The sequence below is a fragment of the Staurois parvus genome, unplaced genomic scaffold (genome assembly GCF_062004578.1).
Source record: "Staurois parvus isolate SC_StPar_1 unplaced genomic scaffold, SC_StPar_1.0 ptg000575l, whole genome shotgun sequence".
Lineage (NCBI taxonomy): Eukaryota > Metazoa > Chordata > Amphibia > Anura > Ranidae > Staurois > Staurois parvus.
The window spans coordinates 890,390-905,522 of NW_028318371.1; the positions used below are offsets into that span (position 1 = coordinate 890,390).

Consider the following 15,133-nt stretch of genomic DNA (forward strand, 5'->3'; position numbering starts at 1 on the left):
ACTGCTAAAACCAACAGCCATTACTCCATACTCATCCCAACCAACGGCCATTACTCCATACTCATCCCAACCAACGGCCATTACTCCATACTCCTACTCCTTGACCTTTCTGCTGCCCTTGACACAGTTGACCACCCACTCCTCCTCAGTAAACTCCACTCCATCGGCCTCCGTGACTCTGCTCTCTCCTGGTTCTCCTCTTACCTTTCTCAGCGCACTTTCAGTGTCACATACAACTCCTCCTCCTCCGCTCCGCTTCCTCTTTCTGTTGGGGTACCCCAAGGTTCTGTTCTTGGACCCCTCCTTTTCTCTCTCTATACCTTCTCCCTGGGCCAACTGATAACCTCCCATGGCTTCCAATACCACCTCTATGCTGATGACACCCAGATCTATCTCTCCACTCCCCAGCTCCCCCCCTCAATCTCCTCACGTATCACAAATCTACTAAGCGACATATCAGCATGGATGTCACATCACTACCTTAAACTTAATCTTTCAAAAACTGAGCTTGTAATATTCCCCCCCCGATCCCCCACTCATGACTTTACCATTAAGATCAACAGCACTACCATTGGTCCTTCCCCTCATGCCTGGGTGCTAGGCGTAATCCTAGACTCTGACCTCACCTTTGGGCCCCACATCCACTCACTGGCTAAATCCTGCCGCCTCAACCTCCGGAACATTTCCCCTTCCTGACCAATGACACCACAAAACAACTTATCCACGCCTTGGTTATATCCCGCCTCAATTACTGCAACTCCCTCCTCACTGGTCTACTGTTACACAGGCTATCCCCCCTTCAGTCTATTATGAATGCTGCTGCTAGACTCATACACCTTACCAACCGATCAGCGACTGCTGCCCCTCTCTGCCAATTCCTCCACTGGCTTCCACTAACCCAATGTATAAAATTACTAACCACAGCTTACGAAACCATCCACAACACTGCCCCTAGCTACATCACCAACCTCATCCGCAGATACCGCCCACTCAGCTCCTCCCATGATATCCTCCTCTCTAGCTCCCTCATCACCTCCTCCCACGTTCGCCTCCAGAGCCTCTCCCATCCTCTGGAACTCCCTACCACAGCATATATCCGGTCAGCCCCCACCAGGGGTGGACTTACCATTTGAGCACTCTGGTACTGCCCGAGGGCCCGGGGTCAGTGGGGGGCCCCATGAAATGCCCCTGGTATCTTTTTGTTATAGGCTTTTTTAAGTGTGGGCAAGGACACAGGGGCCCCATGATCCCCTATTGCCTGGGGGCCCCATGAGTTGTCAGTCCTCCCCTGGTCCCCACCCTGTCTGCCTTTAGGCGATCTTTGAAAACTCACTTTTTCAGGGAAGCCTATCACATCCCCACCTAAGAACTGTACTTGAATCACATCCGCCAGATCATCCCCCGCAGCTATCACCTTTTGTATCCCCTCCCCCTTCCTTTATATTGTAAGCTCCACAAGCCGGGCCCTCCTATTCCTTCTGTACTGAAATGTATTGTAATTGTACTGTCACCTTTATATTGTAATGCTCTGAGCAAACTGTTGGCTCTATATAAATCCTGTATAATAATAATAATTACATGTTTGCAATATTGCGAATCAGGCCAGGGCTGGGAAAAAAACAGGCCCGGCACTTTGGACTGAGCAGCCCAAAGCTCAGGAAAGGAAGGAAGGAAGGAAGGAAGGAAGGAAGGAGAGAAAGAAAGGAAGGCGAGACAGAAAAAGAAAGGAAGGGAGGGGAGAAAGGAAGGCGAAAAAGAAAGGAAAGAAAGAAAGGAAGGGGAGACAGTAGGGCCAGATCTAGCCGGTCTGATGTGGGGGTGCAGTAAAAAAGGTCAGGGGTGCAGGGGATGGGAGGTCAGTAGGACAGTGTGAAGAAACAGAGATCAGTAGGGCAGAGTACAGTTGGTTAGCAGGGTGGTGTCAGATGTGTGGATGTGGGAATTGAATGATTTTTTTGTTCATCCCGCAGGTTGAAGAAAACAAATGAGTGATGTGTGGGCTGCCTTACTGAGCCTACCTTAATGTGTAAGTTCATCTGTAAGGTGACATAATACTGCACCCCCCCCCCCCCCCTCAGCCCCGCTGTACTTACCTGGCATGATCCTGTGCTGTCCGGTTCCAACATGTCATGTGGCTTAATCTCCTCTCTGTACTGTGCAGCCAGTACGGACCAGACGGATTCTAATTGGTCAGCACCGTCACATGACTGGCACTTCCTGTCAGCGCTGCAAGGAGAGGAGAGAAAGCCACAGGGATTTCCAATCCCCTGATTAGTGGAGCCGCATGCAGAAGCCTGACAGTGCAGGATTGGGGGAGGGAAGTACAGCGGGACCGGGGGAGGGGGGAGGGGGGGGGGGGGGTGGGGGTCCAGTGTTACATCATCTTACAGATTTTCTATCAAGGTGAACTTCATTATTTACTGAGCTGTATACATGACCCGAATGTAACCTGTATATGTTACCTCTGTGCCTTATTTTTCAATAAAAATTGTTTTTGGAAAAAAAAACATTAAAAAGAAGAACTTCAGTAAAACCAACAGCTGAGACAATGAACACCTTGATCCGGTCTATGTACAGCATACTGGATAAAGTACATGGGTCAGGAGGAAGCAAAAAAAGAAAAATGTATAGAATGTAGCAGTCAGGATGAGCGCCATGTTCACATCAGAGTTCTCCTTTATATCAAAGTCAACAGTATTCCCCTACACATCAGAGTCCCCTTTAAATCTGTGTCTTCAAAGCCTCACCTTACATCAAAGTCCACAGAGTCCTACCTTACAGCAGAGTACCACCCCTTACATCAGAGACCAGCAGAGTGCCCCCTGACATCAGAGCCAAGCAGAGTGCCCCCTGACATCAGAGCCAAGCAGAGTGCCCCCTTACATCAGAGTGCCCCCTTACATCAGAGCCAAGCAGAGAGCCCCCTTACAGAAAAGTGCCCCCTTACATCAGAGCCAAGCAAAGTGCCCCCTTACATCAGAGCCAAGCAGAGTGCCCCCTTACAGAAGTGTGCCCCCTTACATCAGAGCCAAGCAGAGTGCCCCCTTACAGAAGAGTGCCCCCTTACATCAGAGCCAAGCAAAGTGCCCCCTTACAGCAGAGTGCCCCCTTACATCAGAGCCAAGCAGAGTGCCCCCTTACATCAGAGCCAAGCAGAGTGCCCCCTTACAGCAGAGTGCCCCCTTACATCAGAGCCAAGCAAAGTGCCCCCTTACAGCAGAGTGTCCCCTTACATCAGAGCCAAGCAGAGTACCCCCTTACAGCAGAGTGCCCCCTTACATCAGAGCTAAGCAGAGTGCCCCCTTACAGCAGAGTGCCCCCTTACATCAGAGCCAAGCAGAGTGCCCCCTTACAGAAGAGTGCCCCCTTACATCAGAGCCAAGCAGAGTGCCCCCTTACAGAAAAGTGCCCCCTTACATCAGAGCCAAGCAGAGTGCCCCCTTACATCAGAGCCAAGCAGAGTGCCCCCTTACATCAGAGCCAAGCAGAGTGCCCCCTTACAGCAGAATGCCCCCTTACAGCAGAGTGCCCCCTTACATCAGAGCCAAGCAGAGTGCCCCTTACATCAGAGCCAAGCAGAGTGCCCCCTTACATCAGAGCCAAGCAGAGTGCCCCCTTCCAGCAGAGTGTCCCCTTACATCAGAGCCAAGCAGAGTGCCGCCTTACAGCAGAGAACCCCCCTTACATCAGAGCCAAGCAGAGTACCCCCTTACAGCAGAGTGCCCCCTTACATCAGAGCTAAGCAGAGTGCCCCCTTACAGCAGAGTGCCCCCTTACATCAGAGCCAAGCAGAGTGCCCCCTTACAGAAGAGTGCCCCCTTACATCAGAGCCAAGCAGAGTGCCCCCTTACAGAAAAGTGCCCCCTTACATCAGAGCCAAGCAGAGTGCCCCCTTACATCAGAGCCAAGCAGAGTGCCCCCTTACATCAGAGCCAAGCAGAGTGCCCCCTTACAGCAGAATGCCCCCTTACAGCAGAATGCCCCCTTACAGCAGAGTGCCCCCTTACATCAGAGCCAAGCAGAGTGCCCCTTACATCAGAGCCAAGCAGAGTGCCCCCTTACATCAGAGCCAAGCAGAGTGCCCCCTTCCAGCAGAGTGTCCCCTTACATCAGAGCCAAGCAGAGTGCCGCCTTACAGCAGAGAACCCCCCTTACATCAGAGCCAAGCAGAGTGCCCCCTTACAGCAGAGTGTCCCCTTACATCAGAGCTAAGTAGAGTGCCCCCTTACAGCAGAGTGCCCCCTTACATCAGAGCTAAGCAGAGTGCCCCCTTACAGCAGAGTGCCCCCTTACATCAGAGCCAAGCAGAGTGCCCCCTTACATCAGAGCCAAGCAGAGTGCCCCCTTACAGCAGAGTGCCCCCTTACAGCAGAGTGCCCCCTTACATCAGAGCCAAGCAGAGTGCCCCTTACATCAGAGCCAAGCAGAGTGCCCCCTTACATCAGAGCCAAGCAGAGTGCCCCCTTCCAGCAGAGTGTCCCCTTACATCAGAGCCAAGCAGAGTGCCGCCTTACAGCAGAGAACCCCCCTTACATCAGAGCCAAGCAGAGTGCCCCCTTACAGCAGAGTGTCCCCTTACATCAGAGCTAAGTAGAGTGCCCCCTTACAGCAGAGTGCCCCCTTACATCAGAGCTAAGCAGAGTGCCCCCTTACAGCACAGTGCCCCCTAACATCAAAGCCAAGCAGAGTGCCCCCTTACATCAGAACAAAGCAGAGTACCCCCTTACAGCAGAGTGCCTCCTTACATGAGAGCCAAGCAGAGTGCCCCCTTACATCAGAACCAAGTAGAGTGCCTCCTTACAGCAGAGTGCCCCTTTCACCACTGGCGGGTGTCTGGCATGAAAAGGCTTTAAGAAAATCCCCTTGTTGCTGGATCTTAACTGCTAATGCACAGTTCCAGAGCCAGCCAATCAGGGAACTGCCAGGTTCGACCGAAACTCCTGCGGTGGAGCGAGTAAATATAAGCCATGCCTGATGATAAGCCTGATAAGCCTGCCATGATGTCACTGTACAGGGGCACACCCGGACCCGCCCACACCCGGACCCGCCCACACCCTGAGGCCGAGCCTGGCAATTCTCTAATAGGATGGCTCCATACTGAGCATGTGCAGTTCAGAGCTGATGACTGATGAGGGATTTTTAGGGCTCTTTTCTCCGGTCCGCATTTATGGACAGGAGAAAAGTGTCTGTTTTTCTACAAACCATCAGTAAATTTACAGACGGCTGACAACACGCGGCCACTGTGATTCTTTGTTTCGTGGCCATGACATAAATGATCCCTTCTGTTGCGTTCTGTGGGCACAGTGCCTGATAACCGTGTTCTAGTCCAGTGAATGGGGCTGCTCTGTAAGCGCCTCACAACTGCATGCAATGTATACGGCTGCGGTGTGCTAATGTGGGGTTCCAGGGGTTAACCCCTTCCTGTCCGCCCTAGATCAGTAATACTGCTACAGGGCGCCACGGGAGCGCAAAATCACGTGTATGTATACCTGATTCTGCAGTTCCGTGTAGGGGGCGCATGTGACCTACCCGTACAGCTATTCACGGCCTCGGCTGTCAATCACCGGGTCCCGGACGGTGATTACTTGCCAGTACCCGGTGATCGAGGAGAATTACTGATGAAGGGAGAGAACTGTAAGTGAACAATACAGATCTCTCCCCTGTTGGCTCCTGCACACTGCTTTGTATGGCTCTGCATAGCAGCACACGTACACTGAAACACACCCAGCACACAGTTAACCCTTTGATCGCCACTCAAATTAAACTTTTCCTGCCCAGTTCCATTAGCACAGCATCAGTGCTTTTTATTAGCACTGATCACTGTATTGGTGTCACTGGGGTGTCAATGGCAGTTAGTCCCCCCCCCCCCAGTGTCAGAATGCCCTCCGCAGTCCTGCTATAAGTCGCTGATCGCCGCCATTACTAGTAAAAAACAATTTTTACCAAAGAAATGTCACAGAATGCATTTTGGCCTAAATTTATGATGAAATTTGATTTTTTAAATTTTTTTACTGGACATGTTTAATAGCAAAAAGTAAAAAATAAGGTTTTTTTTCTCAAAATAGTATGTTTTTGCGCAAAAAATTAAAAATGCACAGGTGATCACATACCACCAAAAGAAAGCTCTATTTATGGGGAAAAAAGGACATAAATTTCATTTGGGTGCAGCGTTGCATGACCGCGCAATTGTCAGTTAAAGTAACACAGCGCCGAAACACAAAAAATACCCTGGTCAGGAGGGGGGGGGGGGAATCCTCAGGGGGGCGAGGGGTTAAGGAAGGTGGTGAGGAGGAGATACAACACCTCCTTGCTGCCTGCTAAATGCTCTCTGAAGAGTGATCTGAACACAGATTGCTCTTCAGAGACCAAAGCTAGTGTGAAGGAGCTCTTAAAGGGATTGTGGGCAGGAGGGGGTTAAACAGAAGCATGGCAGACTTGGGAGTTAAATATCTATCAGTTTCTCCAACTAGTAGTCGGTCAGCCATCCGCAATAGTACTTCAGGTGTCCCTAGACATGAAATCATGTCTGCAAAACCTTCTAGAACAGGGAGGGGGAGAAGGGAGGAAGATGGGGACAGGTCAGTCATAGAGCAGGGCTCACTCACCCCAAGCTGGGATCTGAAGACTCAGGCAGAGTCATCCATCATGCAGAGAGGGTGGAGCTTCCAGGGGCTGGACTTCATATCTCCCGCCCACATTCCCTTTCTGAGGCACTGCACTGGCTGTGTGTGGGCGGGGCAGACAGGGGGAGAGGGGCGGGATCAGCTGGAGCAGATCAAGTCCTGTCTCCTCTCCTGTCTATGCAGAGGGGAGGGGGGAGAGCTCGTTACCTGGAGTCTGGGACACAGAGACTTGGCAGATGCAGCCAGCCGCCCCTACAGATTGCTTCCCTGACCAACGGTTTGGCAACTCTGCTTGGGCACAGTATTCATGGGGGGTTGCCTGGGTGGGCGCAGCTGCAATCTGGGGGGGGGGCATAGCCCACCCCAGCACCCCCCTAGATCCCGCCATGGTTCATACCCATGTGATCTGATTCAAGCAAATGCAATATGTTCTGCAACCTGCTTTTGGGGAGTTGTTAAAGCGGAGTTCCAGCTGAAAAAAAATAGAAGTCGGCAAATACAAAAACTGGAGCTTCTGACCTATAAAATACAGACACTTACCTGTCCTTAGGTCCAGCGCCGTCCTCACCACGGCTGCTTTTCTTCTCTCGGGGAGAGAGGGGGGTGGAGAACAACTTCTGCTTCCGAATGCCTAGGTGATCGCAGCGGAAGTGGGAGCGGGTACATGTCAATTTCGTGTACCTGCCCCCCCCCGCTTCCCAAAGGTGCCAATCCTTAATGGGGAACGAGGGACAAAGGCTTAACGCGGAACTTCCCCTTTTGGGTGGAGTTCCGCTTTAACTTTTAGTTGACACCTGCAGCAGATGGCATGAACACAGTGGGATTGCTATGTGGTGGGGAAATGCAGCGATTCCTGTGCGTTTGTGTGTGAACTCAGCCTTAACCACAAAATACAACAAACAGAAACCTGCCAATAGCATTTCACGCTGCGGTATATAACCCAGTTTTATGTCTTGTCTGCAGATGCAATTTACTATTTAAAAGTCAATGACGTATAAAAAAAACAGATCAGTTCACAAATGTCGGAATATATCCCTTTACTTTATAAACATTTGCTTTATCCACAAACTTCCTGAAGATAAAACTGCTACACCAGCTCAGCCCCGCCCTGTGCTGAGAAATGTGAGACGACCTTTAGATTTTCCGTTGGAGACTTTCACTTTCATTTCTCTCTTCTGCTGTCAGCGATGGCGTCTTCTGATCTGAGAGAGGAGCTGGACTGTTCCATCTGTCTGAACATTTATACCGATCCTGTAATGCTGAGATGTGGACACAACTTCTGCCGGGTCTGTATTGATCGATCGTTGGATACACAGGAGGGGTCTGGAGGTTATTCCTGTCCTCAGTGCAGAGAAGAGTTCCAGGATCGGCCTGCATTGCACAGGAACATCACACTACGTAACATAGTGGAGACCTTCCGGTCTACTCAGCCAGATGAGAAGAAGACTGGAATCTTCTGTACTTACTGCATTCACTCTCCTGTACCCGCTGTTAGATCCTGTCTGATGTGTGAAGCTTCTCTGTGTGATAATCACCTGAGAATCCACAGCAAGTCACCAGAACATGTCCTAACTGACCCCACCACTTCCATGGAGAACAGAAAATGTGCCATCCATAGGAAACTTCTTGAATATTACTGTGCTGCAGATGCCGCCTGTATCTGTGTGTCCTGCAGGCTGGATGGAGAACACCAGGGACACAAGGTGGAGACTCTGGATGAGGCTTCTGAGAAGAAGAAACAGAAACTGAGGAACGTTCTGCAGAAACTGATGACAGAGACAGAGAAGACAGAGAAAAGAGTCCAGAGTCTGCAGGAACGTAAGGGAAGAGTACAAGAAAAATCAGCTGGTCTAACAGGTCTAACAATTTTTATTTATAATTTTTTATTTATATTCTAATTTTTCAAATTTTTTTTTTTTTAATTATTTTTTCTGATTTTTGAATTTTCCCAACTCTGTCCCAGATTATATGGTCCCTCTACCACAACATCGTGATCATATCTATGCATCATCCCCCGCTGCTTCATAAATAATTAATAATTCCATTCCCTGTACCTACATTTATATATATATATAATTATTTTTTTATTATTATACAGGACTTATATAGCGCCAACAGTTTGCTCAGCGCTTTACATTATAGTGGGAGACAGTACAGTAACAATACAGTTCAAAACAAGAGAGAATTGAGGGCCCTGCTCCTTGGAGCTTACAATCTAGGAGGGAGGGGTGAATGGTACAGTAGGTAGTCACTGTGGGGGATGGAGTGGTTGGAAGAGTAGAGGATTCTAGTGTTAGCAGAGGGTAGGATAGGCTTCCCTAAAAAGAGAGGTTTTCAGTGAATGCCTAAAGGCAAGTAGAGTAGGTGAAAGTCTGATAGATTTGGGTAGAGAGTTCCAGAGGATGGGTGACACCCTGGAGAAGTCTTGGAGACGAGCATGGGAGGAGGAGATAAGGGAGCTAGAGAGTAGGAGGTCTTGCGAGGAGCGGAGTGTGCGGTTTGGGTGATATTTAGAGATAAGATCGGATATGTAAATTGGGGCAGTGTTGTGGATGGCTTTGTATGTCATAGTGTTTTGAATTTTATCCGTTGGGCAACTGGAAGCCAGTGGAGGGATTGGCAGAGAGGGGTGGAGGACACTGAGTGGAGGTCAGTGGAGGGATTGGCAGAGAGGGGTGGAGGACACTGAGTGGAGGTCAGTGGAGGGATTGGCAGAGAGGGGTGGCAGATACAGAGCGGTTAGTGAGGTGGATGAGTCTGGCAGCAGCATTCATTATAGACTGAAGAGGGGATAGCCTGCGATGAGGTTGGCCAATGAGGAGGGAGTTACAATAGTGGAGGTGTGATATAACAAGGGAGTGAATAAGTTGCTTAGTGGTTTCCGAGGTTAGGAACGGGCGTATCTTGGAGATGTTGCGGGGGTGAAGTCTACATGATTTTGTCAGCGATTTGATCATGGACTTGAAGGACAGATGGGAGTCTAGGATTACACCTAGTACCCTGGCATGAGGGGAGGGACTGATGATAGTGTTATCGATATTTTTGGTGAAGTCAGGGGAGGGGGCACGGTGTGGGGGAAAAACTAGGAGCTCAGTTTTGGAAAGATTGAGTTTGAGGAAGTGGAGTGACATCCATGCCGATATGTCACTTAGTAGGTTAGTAATGTGAGAGGAGACTGAAGGGGTGAGGTGAGGGGTAGAAAGATAGATTTGCGTGTCATCAGCATAGAGATGGTACTTAAAGCCATGGGAGTTTATCAAGTGACCAAGGGAGGAGGTGTAGATGGAGAAGAGAAGGGACTTGGACAGAACCTTGAGGGACCCCTACAGAGAGAGGGAGTGAAGAGGAGGTGGCAGCGTTATGGGTAACACTGAAGGAGCGCTGTGATAGGTAGAAGGAGAACAACGAGAGAGCGGAGTCTCTGAGGCCAAGAGAGTTTAGTTTTTTGAGGAGGAGGGGATGGTCAACCATGTCAAAAGCCGCAGAGAGGTTGAGTAGTAGGAGTATTGAATAGTGGCCGTTGGTTTTAGCAGTTAGTAGGTCATTAGAGAGCTTTAGTAGGGCAGTTTCAGTGGAGTGTAGAGGGTGAAAGCCGGACTGTAAAAGGGTCGAGAAGGTTGTTGTCGGTGAGGTGGGAGCTCAGGCGATTGTAGTTTAAGCGTTGTAGGAGTTTAGAAGTAAATGGTAGCAGGGAGATGGGTCTTAAGTTGTTCAGGTTGGTGGGGTCCAGGGAGGGCTTTTTAAGTATGGGAGTGATGTGCGCATGTTTTAGAGGGGAGGGGAATGCACCAGTAGAGAGGGAGAGATTGAAGATGTGAGTGAGGGAGCATAGGATGGAAGAGGAGGGTGACCGAAGGAGTTGTGAGGGGACAGGGTCCAGGGGGCAGGTGGTGAGGCGGGCTTCTGAGAAGACCTTAAGGACCTCTTCGGTGGTAGCGAGGTCAAGGAGGAAAGTGTTTAGAAAGGAATATGAAAAGGAGGAGAAGAGGAGGCATTTAAAGGTGCGGGGAGTGGGGATCAGATATGGAGAGATGGTTTCCAGGGGTGTTTGATTGGAGATTGTTTAGCATGCAGTAGAGTTTCTTGTAGTATCTTCCTGCAGCTAGAGTTCTTCTCCTTTGGGGAAGCTGGGCTGGGTTCAACGTGAGTGGAATCTCAGTGGTCAGTTCTGGAGCACTGCGTGGCTAGTTCTTGAGGAAGGACGTTCGTGCTTTTGTGAAGATTTGCTTGGATTTTAGTGGCTAGCTTGGTGTAAGAGTTACTAGGGTTCAAGATCCAGGTGGAAGTTATGAATTTATGTCCCTTGAAGCCGATGGAGAGAAGCCGATGCGAGGGGAGCAGGGGAACCATATGCTGGCCCGGCCTCTGGTATGGGGTTAGGTGAGTTGATTCAGATGAGGCCTTGTTGGTAGAATTCCAGGCTGTGTCACTGAGGTCCAGGCTGCTCTGCAGGGGACACTGTAGAGATCTGGGGTGCCTGAGCCTCGAGCTATGCGGCCGTGCCAGGCTGCGAAGTGGTGTCCACGGGTGAAGCGACCGTACCAGGCCGGGGGGGGGTCGATCGAGTGATGGTGATACCGTGCGGGGCCCTGTCGGGGGCCACAGCTGCCTGATCCCTCTGAGCTGCCAGAAGTGGCCCTTAAAGCCGGTGGAGAGGGCCAGTGAGCCCACTGAGGTATCTTCTTGCTGTCTTTCTGCTGGGCATGTGTCCAATACAGCCTGCTGCTGAGCCTGCCTCCAATGCTGGGCTGCCTGAAGTGGCCCCTGGGACCGATGGAGAGGGGGCTGCATGCATCCCACCCTAGGAGCGGGTTAGTCAGCAGGGGTCGAGGGGTGGAACGGCGGCATCCCGATCCGGCAGCGGCGTCCCAAACCAGCCGCGATTTTACGCGAGGCCGTGGCTTCGTAGGCCGCAATTTCCGGAGCTCCGGAATTGGCCCAAAATTGGCACAGCACCCCTCCTTGGGTGCTCATCACGGGCCGTAGGGTCTCCAGGGCCCCTGTGAAGTCCGCTGCCGCCCGGATGGCAGGGGATGGGCACTGAGGCGATGGAGCTCCTTGCTTAGGTGACTGCTCCGGTCGCCATCTTGCAACCTCAGATATATATTATAAAACATTATATAATTTAGTATCTAGCCATACTAGACGTATCAACTTACTTTCATTATATTATCACCTAAGGGCGGATTATGCATAGACCATTATCATCATTAATACTATTAGTATTTTTATTTTTATATTTGTAATATTGTCATTATTCTATTTGATTGTCATCATTACCATTACCATGGTTATACTGCATTTTTACTCACCTAATTATATATACCACTGTTGCAAGGTGATCTTCACATCCTATGCCACTAGCTAAATTTATGAGCCATCTCACCAAGTATACACCATTGAGTGTAACATATCTAATTTTATATATTTTTTTTATTTTAATTCTTAGTTTCTAATTTTCAATTAATTTTTAATTTTAATTTTTCATTTTTTATTTTTTATTTTAATTTATTTACTTATTTTTTATTTTTCATTTTTATATTTTATTGATTATTTTTTAAATTTTGTAATTTTGCAATTTTTCAGTTTATTATTTTTTAATTTTCCAATGTGTATATATTTTTTTTCATGCATTTTTATTTTATTTTTAATTTTTATTTATATTATAATAATTTTTTATGTGTGTGTGTGTGTGTATATATATATATATATATATATATATATATATATATTTTGTAATATATATACATTTTATATATTTTATTTATTTATTTTTTACATATATATATAATTAAATTTGATTTTACATTATTATTTTTCATTTTGACCATTTCTATTTCCATTTTTATTCACATTTTATAAATATTGATAACCAAATTTTTTTTCCTTTTTCTTTTCTTTTCATTTCCTCTGTTTTCCATTTTCCCGTTTCATTTTTTCCCATACCATTTTATTTTTATTATTAATAACTTCTTATTTTTTCATCCATTTACAATTTAAATTCTCTTCCCGTACTCTTTTAACCACACAGTGTCACCTTACAACAATGGTATAATCACATTATTGCTGAAACAATTGGTTAATTAATTGCCAATCAGCCCCTCTGAGGATTAACTCCATATATATACAACTATCGGACTCCCACTTCCCCCGGCTTGATAAAGGAGCGCACTTCCGCCTCTCCAGGCCAGCGCATGCTCTGAAAAGCGTCGCAGTGCACCTTGGGTAACTGACGTCATCACGCCCACGTCATCGCTGCGTTCCAGCGTGCGTTCCCCCCGGCTTTGAGGAGGACGTGCACGCCGGCCGGCTCCACAGCTGTCCCCCTCCAGCCACCACGCTGCTCCAGCGGAACGCTGACACATTGTTACCGATGACAGCTCAGTGACACCGATGACAACCCCCTCCTGTCCCATGTTACACCACACCACTTTATTTCATGCATTACTTGTACCTCATACATGGGAGGGTTCCTACTTCTCATCTTCATTAAAGTGTTATGCTGCACTTAGAGGCGCTTCTTCTCCTTCTCTCATCCTAACAGAGAGAGTCACTGCCCTGTTCATAGAGCTCAGGAGACAACTGGAGGACCTGGAGAAGAGAGTCCTGAGGGAGATCGCCAGCCAGGAAGAGCGGCTTTCATGTCCATTGTCTGAGATGATCCATCAACTGGAGATAAAGAAGAAGGATCTGTCCAGGAAGATGGGGGACATTGAGGAGCTGTGTAACATGACCGACCCCCTGACTGTCCTCCAGGAATCAGACACAGGGGACTTGTGTGATACTGAGGAGGGAGATGATGAGGACAGAGAGAGACATGATAGACTCCTCCATGATGGAGGGGATCTGGATGTGGCTGGAATCTCACACACATTACACACAGGTTTATCTGATATTATAAAAGGGGGAAATGTATGCTTCAATATACAGGAAGCTTCAGACTTATTACTGGATGTGAACACAGCTCATAATAATCTACAGATATCAGATGACATGAAAACTGCATCCTGGTCAGATATAGAGCAGAATCGTCCAGAAACACCAGAGAGATTTCAGTTCTGGGACCAGGTATTAAGCAGTCGGAGTTTTTCCTCGGGGCGACATTACTGGGAAGTGGATGTCAGTGAGGGGGAACATTGCAGAGTCGGGATGTGTTATCCCAGTATAGAGAGGGGAGGAGAGCAGTCATGGATTGGAAGTAATAACAAGTCCTGGGGTTTGAGGAAGTATAACAGGAAGTGTTGTCTATTACATGATAATGAAACAATCCGCATATCTCCCGATACCCCCCCTGATAGAGTCAGGATCTATGTGGATTATGAGGCCGGGCAGCTGTCCTTTTATGATCTGTGTGACCCCATCAGACACCTCCACACCTTCACCACCACCTTCACTGAGCCCCTCCATGCCGGGTTGTATGTAATAAAAGGTCGTATAAAGATCTCTGGGGGGGTCAGGAGACGTGTAAAATGAGCATATGACAGGAAATCTGACCTGAATCTGGTGAAATCTGCTGAGAAATGTGAATCTGGTTCATAGGATGACACCGTTTGTAGAGATAATATATTTCTTCAATCGGTAGATCTGGTAGATCTCAGCCGAGGAGAGTGTCCTCCATCACTTCCACACCCAACAAGGCAAGATTTGGGGGGGGGGGGGTTATTTAGCATTAGGCTGACCACACACTATACAATCTGATTGTACAATAACCTTTAGATCTCCCATCAGCTGTGTAGTATACGGGTCTGCCTGATGTGACCCAGTAAAGAGCTGATTCACACATGTGCGGTGCGGATTGAAGCTCAGGATTCACAGCTAATTGGCACAGTAGTTGTTCAGCGGTTCAAATCAGGTTTACATCAGGTTCAGGAAAGGTTCAGGTCAGGATTTTATCCCATTCACACATGTGCGGTTTAGAAATGGTTCCCATAGAAGTCAGTAGCCTGTAATCGGCACCTGAACCGGACCGCACTGCTCAGAAATCTCACATGCAGGGGCGGACTGAAAACTCATGGGGCCCCCGGGCAATAGGGGATCATGGGGCCCCTGTGTCCTTGCCCAAACTCAAAAAAGCATAGGCTTTTTTCATAGGAAAAAGGTACCAGGGGAATCTCATGGGGCCCTCTACTGACCCCAGGCCCTCGGGCAGTACCCGAGTTTCCAAATGGTCAGTCCGCCGCTGCTAATATTACTCCTTCTCACCGCCAGTGCAATGGACCTATCATTGGTGTCAGTGGGAGTAATAGTGTACCATCATTGGTGTCAGTGGGAGGAATAGTGCCCCATCATTGGTGTCAGTTGGGGGAATAGTGCCCCATCATTGGTATCAGTGGGAGAAATAGTGCCCCATCATTGGTGTCAGTGGGAGGAATAGTGTCCCATCACTGGTGTCAGTGGGAGGAATAGTGTCCCATCATTGGTGTCAGTGGGAGGAAGTGCCCCATCTTTGGTGTCAGTGGGAGGAATAGTGCCCCGTCATTGGTGTAAGTGGGGGGGAATAGTGCCCCGTC

General features: G+C 48.6%; 1 protein-coding gene and 1 long non-coding RNA gene across 3 annotated transcripts in view; one reads left to right on the forward strand and one right to left on the reverse strand.

Annotated features, from left to right (window-relative positions):
• LOC149450295 (uncharacterized) overlaps window positions 1-15,133 on the reverse strand; it is a 1,099,640-nt gene that overhangs the window by 381,616 nt on the left and 702,891 nt on the right. The window lies entirely within an intron of this gene.
• On the forward strand, window positions 7,784-14,096 carry LOC149450299 (E3 ubiquitin/ISG15 ligase TRIM25-like). 2 transcript variants are annotated; one of them, XM_089692024.1, is made up of 2 exons: window positions 7,784-8,480; window positions 13,168-14,096. In XM_089692024.1, exons 1-2 carry the CDS (start codon window positions 7,811-7,813, stop codon window positions 14,094-14,096), a joined length of 1,599 nt encoding a protein of 532 aa, XP_089548150.1. In that variant the 5' UTR covers window positions 7,784-7,810. The 2 variants fall into 2 exon arrangements, with proteins under 2 accessions (XP_089548150.1, XP_089548149.1); XM_089692023.1 differs by having other exon boundaries at window positions 7,811-8,471.